This window comes from Ursus arctos, unplaced genomic scaffold (assembly GCF_023065955.2).
Source record: "Ursus arctos isolate Adak ecotype North America unplaced genomic scaffold, UrsArc2.0 scaffold_19, whole genome shotgun sequence".
In the NCBI taxonomy this organism is placed as follows: domain Eukaryota; kingdom Metazoa; phylum Chordata; class Mammalia; order Carnivora; family Ursidae; genus Ursus; species Ursus arctos.
The window spans coordinates 52839707-52845804 of NW_026622863.1; the positions used below are offsets into that span (position 1 = coordinate 52839707).

The 6098-nt window shown below is 43.0% G+C and overlaps 1 protein-coding gene across 1 annotated transcript; it reads left to right on the forward strand.

Annotated features, from left to right (window-relative positions):
* The first annotated feature begins 4063 nt into the window (after positions 1-4063).
* On the forward strand, positions 4064-5780 carry LOC125283326 (olfactory receptor 5-like). The gene has a single exon (XM_048224113.2). The coding sequence runs from the start codon at positions 4442-4444 to the stop codon at positions 5405-5407; it is 966 nt and encodes a 321-aa protein (XP_048080070.1). The 5' UTR covers positions 4064-4441; the 3' UTR covers positions 5408-5780.
* Positions 5781-6098: the final 318 nt, after the last annotated feature.

The following is a 6098-nucleotide window of genomic DNA, read 5'->3' on the forward strand; positions in this document are numbered from 1 at the left end:
AATTCTTTCATGCAGGAAGTTCTTCCAGGTTCCTGCTATCATAACTTGAGAGGTTGACTCTCAGGACACCTTTCCTCCCTAACATTGCTGTACAGAATAGACTTTCTTTCTTTCTTTCTTTCTTTCTTCCTTCCTTCCTTCCTTCCTTCCTTCCTTCCTTCCTTCCTTTTTCTTTATTTTTATTATTATGTTCTGTTAGTCGCCATACAGTATATCATTAGCTTTTGATGTAATGTTCCACGATTCATTGTTTGCATGTAACACCCAGTGCTCCATACAATATGTGCCCTCCTTAATACCCATCACAAGGCTAGCCCATCCCCCACCCCTCCCTCTAAAATTCTCAGTTTGTTTCCCGTAGTCCATAGTCTCTCATGGTTCATCTCCCCCTCTGTTATTCCCCCGTTCATTTTTCCCATCCTCCTAATGTCCTCCCTGCTATTCCTTATGTTCTACAAATAAGTGAAATCATATGATAATTGTCTTTCTCTGCTTGGCTTACTTTATTTAGCATAATCCCCTACAGTTCCATCCATGTTGATGTAAATGGTGGGTAATCGTGCTTTCTGATGGCTGAGTAATATTCCATTGTATATATGGACCACATCTTCTTTATCCATTCTTCTGTTGAAGGGCATCTCAGCTCCTTCTACAGTTCAGCTATTGTGGACAATGCAGCTATGAACATTGGGGTGCATATGGCTCTTCTCTTCACTACGTCTGTATCTTTGGGGTAAATACCCAGTAGTGCAATTGCTGGATCACAGGGTAGCTCTATTTTTAACTTTTTGAGTAGACATCTTTCTTATGAAAACTTGGCAGATACTGACCTCTGTCATTAGTTTATCCTCGATTAATTTTGCTTGCATAGCCTTGAACACCTATCTCATGGCCCCCTCTAACCTGGAATTAATTTTTTTTTATTGGTTTATTTGTTCATCGACTCTTTCTCATAGGAAATCAGTGCCAACAGATATGGACCGTATGTGTCTTCTCCACCCATGTATTCCCAACACCTAGCATAGAAGGGAAGTTTAATGAATGCCATTGAATGAATTCTCTGAATGACAGCCTGTAGTCAGAGGGATTCTCTAGTTGGATCACTCGTCAGCTCTTCACTCCCCATGTCCCAGGTATAGACTTCTCAAGCTTGATTGTGAAGATGAAATGGAATGGGGTTGGCATAGCATAGATGTCTGGCCTAGCTGTGTGTCCTCCTTTGAGTTGTTGCGAGCTGGGTGTATGGTCTTGGGCAAGTGCATTTATTTGTTTGGGCTCCATATCTGTCTTACGGCGTAAAACCAATGAATATAAGTAGGTTTTATGGCAAGTTACTAATGCATACGAGGGGCTCAATGAGTTATGGAAGTTTCCATTATGAGATTGTATGTCCCAGTGTACATTAACAACTTTTTCTGTCAGCCTCAGCTTCCTGAAATGTAGCAGTGGAGGAAATGATGCCTATGTGTATTTGTGATCACACGCACTGATGCAGTAAATGATATTTCCAGTCTTCTGCTGAAGGCATGTCAGTCTTTTGGGGGATCCTCCCTCTGTGCTTTTCTTGAACATCATCACCGGTGACCTACAGCCCAATACAATTCTCAAAATAAATCTGCATTGAGAAGAAGAGCATTTTCAAACAAAAGAGCTGACAGTCTTGCTCTACTCCAGATTTATAGAATACTCCCAAATTCCTTTTGTATGGGTTTTTTAAAAATTTTATAATAATTTTTTATTATGTTATGTTAGTCACCATGCAGTACATCCCTGGTTTCTGATGTAAAGTTCGATGATTCATTACTTGCGTATAACACCCAGTGCACCATGCAGTACGTGCCCTCCTTACTACCCATCACCGGTCTATCCCAGTCCCCTACCGCCCTCCCCTCTGAAGCCCTCAGTTTGTTTCCCAGAGTCCATAGTCTCTCATGGTTCATTCCCCCTTCTGTTTACCCCCCCTTCCTTCTTCCCTTTCTTCTCCTACCTTCTCCTTCCTTCTTCCTACTTCTTATGTCCCAAATTCCTACACGGAGTATACAAAGAAAGGAAAAACATAACCTATAATAAGCACTTTTTTGGAACAGAAATAACAATAATCCTAATTTATTATTTGGTATAGCAATTTCCATCCATTGCCTTATTTATTATAACAACCTCATGGAAGGCCAGTGATTTTCTCCCAATTTTCAGGCAGTCTGATTGTATAAGGACACAGACTTAGTAAGGCCAATCTGAGTAAAGACTGTGATCTCATGCTCAGAGTTTGGCTCACAAATTCTTCTCCTCCTCCTCCTCCTTCTTCTTCTTCTTCTTCTTCTTCTTCTTCTTCTGCTTCTGCTTCTGCTTCTTCTTCTTCTTCTTCTTCTTTTAATGTTCCACTGTTTTATTTTATTTTATTTTTATTATTTTATTATATTCATTTAGCCACTGTATAGTACACTATTAGTTTTTGATGTAGTGTTCAAAGATTCATCAGTTACATATAACACCCAGTGCTCATCACAGCATGTGCCCTCCTTAATACCCATCATCCTATTACCTCCTTCCCCCTACCCCCTCCCCTCTGAAACCCTCAGTTTGTTTCCCAGAGTCCAGAGTCTCTCATGGTTCATCTCCCTCTCTGATTTCTACCCCTTCAGATTTCCCTCCCTTCTCCTGTGGTCCTCCATGCTATTGCTTATGTTCCATATATGAATGAAACCATATGATAATTGTCTTTGTCTGCTTGAGTTATTTCACTTAGCATAATCCCCTCCAGTTCCATCTATGTCGATGCAAATGGTGGCTATTCATCCTTTCTGGTGGCTGAGTAATATTCCATTGTATGTATGGACCACATCTTCTTTACCATTCATCTGTTGAAGGGCATCTCGGCTCCTTCCACAGTTTGGTTATTGTGGACATTGCTGCTATGAACATTGGGGTGCATGTGGCCCTTCTTTTCACTACATCTGTATCTTTGGTTTAAATCCCTAGTAGTGCAATTGCTGGGTCATAGGGTAGCTCTATTTTTAACATCTTAAGGAACCTCCATACGGTTTTCCAGAGTGGCTGTACCAGCTTGCATTCCCACCAGCAGTGTAAGAGGGATCCCCTTTCTCCACATCCTTGTCAACATTTGTTTTTTCCTGTTTTGTTAAATTTTTTAAAAGATTTATTTATTTATTTATTTATTTGAGAGACAGAGAGTGAGCAAGAGAGAGAGCACTAGCTGGAGGAGGGGCAGAGGGAGAGGGAGAAGCAGGCTCCCCACTGAGCAGAGAGCATGATGCTGGGCTCGATCCCAGGACCCAGGGATCATGACCTGAGCCAAAGGCAGTTGCTTAACCAACTGAGCCACCCAGGCACTCCATGTTTTGTTAATTTTTGCCATTCTGACTGGTGTAAGGAGGTATCTCATTGTGGTTTTGATTTGTATTTCCCTGATGGCTAGTGATGTTGAACATTGTTTCATAAGTCTGTTAGCCATTTGTGTATCTTCTTTGGAGAAGTGTCTGTTCATGTCTTCTGCCCATTTTTTTGACTGGATTCTTTGTTTTTGAGTATTAAGTTTGAGGAGTCCTTTATAAATCTTGGATATCAGCCCTTTATCTGTAATGTCATTTGCGAATATCTTCTCCCATTCCGTGGGTTGTCTCTTAGTTTTGTTGACTGTTTCCTTTGCTGTGCAGAAGCTTTAGATCTTGATGAAGTCTCAAACATTCATTTTTGCTTTTGTTTCCCTTGCCTTTAGGGATGTATCTTGAAAGAAGTTGCTGTGGCCAATGTAGAAGAGGTTACTGCCTATGTTCTCCTCTATGATTTTGATGGGTTCCTGTCTCACATTGAGGTCTTGCATCCATTTTGAGTTTATCTTTGTGTATGGTGTAAGGGAATGGTCGAATTTTATTCTTCTGTATATAGCTGTCCAATTTTCCCACCACCACTTATTGAAGAGATGGTCTTTTTTCCATTGGATATTTTTTCCTGATTTGTCAAAGATTAGTTGTCCATAGAGTTGAGGGTCATGGATTAGAAGAATAAACGTTGTTTAAATGTCTATCTTGCCCAGAGCAATTTTCACTTTCAATGCCATCCCTATTGAAATACCATTGGCATTTTTCAAAGAGCTGGAACAAACAATCCTAAAATTTGTATAGAACCAGAAAAGACCCCGAATTGCCAAGAGAATGGTGAAAAAGAAAAACAAAGCTCGGGACATCACGTTGCCTGACTTCAAGGTGTATTACAACGCTGTGATCACCAAGACAGCTTGGTATTGGCACAAAAGCAGACACATAGACCAATGGAACACAATGGCTCACAAAATCTATTTGGCATTTGTCTGTAACAGTCAATTTCCATCAGAAGCTGGGCTAGCCCAGTCCTAGGGTCTCCTTGCACTGTGAACCTGTTCCTGATTTTTTTTATTAACTGCTGTGTCTCTGAAGAAACCAGAATGTCAACAAACTTTGTCTCTCCCCAGATGGAGAGGTCCCTGGAGTCGGGCAACATGTCCAGAGTCCAGGAGTTTGTCTTGCTGGGCTTGTCCGCCAGGCTGGGCACGAGGGGCGTCCTGTTTGCCGTCTTCCTGACCCTCTACCTGCTGACGCTCCTGGAGAACACGCTCATCGTCTGTCTCATCTGCAGCCACAGCGAGCTCCGCAAGCCCATGTACTTCTTCCTGGGCAACCTGAGCTGCCTGGAGATGTGCTACGTGTCAGTGACCATGCCCAGCCTGCTCGTGGGGCTGTGGACTGGACCCTTCCACATCTCCTTCACAGCCTGCATGACCCAGCTCTTCTTCTTTATAGTCCTCATCTGCACGGAGTGCACCCTCCTGGCCTCCATGGCCTATGACCGCTACGTGGCCATCTGCCGCCCACTCCACTACCCACTGCTCATGAGGCCCCAGGTCTGCCTGGGCTTGGCCTTGTCCTCATGGCTTGGGGGACTGCTGGTCTCGGTGGCTAAGACAACATGCATTGCCAGCCTGTCGTACTGTGGCCCCAACGTCCTCAACCAATTTTTCTGTGATGTCTCTCCTCTGCTCAACCTGTCCTGCACCCATGTGGCCCTGACCGAGCTGGTGGACTTCATCTCTGCCATCGTCATCTTCTGTGGAACACTGTTGGTAGCGCTGGCCTCCTACTCAGCCATCGGGGTGGCCGTGCTCCGCATGCCGTCAGCCGCTGCCCGGCGCAAGGCCTTTTCCACCTGCGCCTCCCACCTGATTGTGGTGGGCATCTTCTACTCAGCAGCCCTCTTCATCTACTGCCGTCCCAGCCGCATCAAATCCATGGACCTCAACAAGGTGCTGTCAGTCGTCTACACGGTGGTCACGCCCATGTGCAACCCCGTCATCTACTGCCTGCGGAACAGGGAGGTCCATGTGGCGCTTCGGAAAACTCTCCACTGGCCTTGACTGCAGTCTTGGATCATTGGACCTCTTGTCTCCTGATTGAAGATCTGCCATGGCCACGAAATTCCAACCATGACACCAAAAGGCAAAAGAACAACTGAAGGACTACGTTTCCCATCTAATAAACAATGAGTTCGTTTCAGTCAAGAACAAAATCTGAATTACCCATGGGAAAAGTGACCAATGTCTATGAGAAAGCAAGTCATCAAAGATGAATGATAAGGGACTGGTAACTCACATGACAGCATGTCCACTTTATTAGTAAACCAAGAAATGCAAATTCAACAACCCCATCATTTGATTCCTAGAATGACAAACACTTACCAAGTGTTTCTGTATGTCCCCACAAGTAGAGATAGATAATAGATACAGAGATATTCACAGCATCTTTGTAATGAAAAAAAAATCAGAAACAACCTAATATCCATCCAAAATGGATAGATTACATTATATTCGTTCTGAGATAAACTTTGGGACTATTAAATAAAAAGAAATAGATTTATATCTTTGAGATGGTTATATGGCCAATATGTATATATATATATATAAAGTAAAAAATTGAGACAGGGCTTTTTCTCAATCCCTTCCCCATTCCTTTGCTACTAGCTATTTCCTATCTATATTCCTTTCTAAAGATTTTATTATTTATTTATTTATTTGCGAGAGAGTGCATGCACAGGTGAGCAGGGGGTGG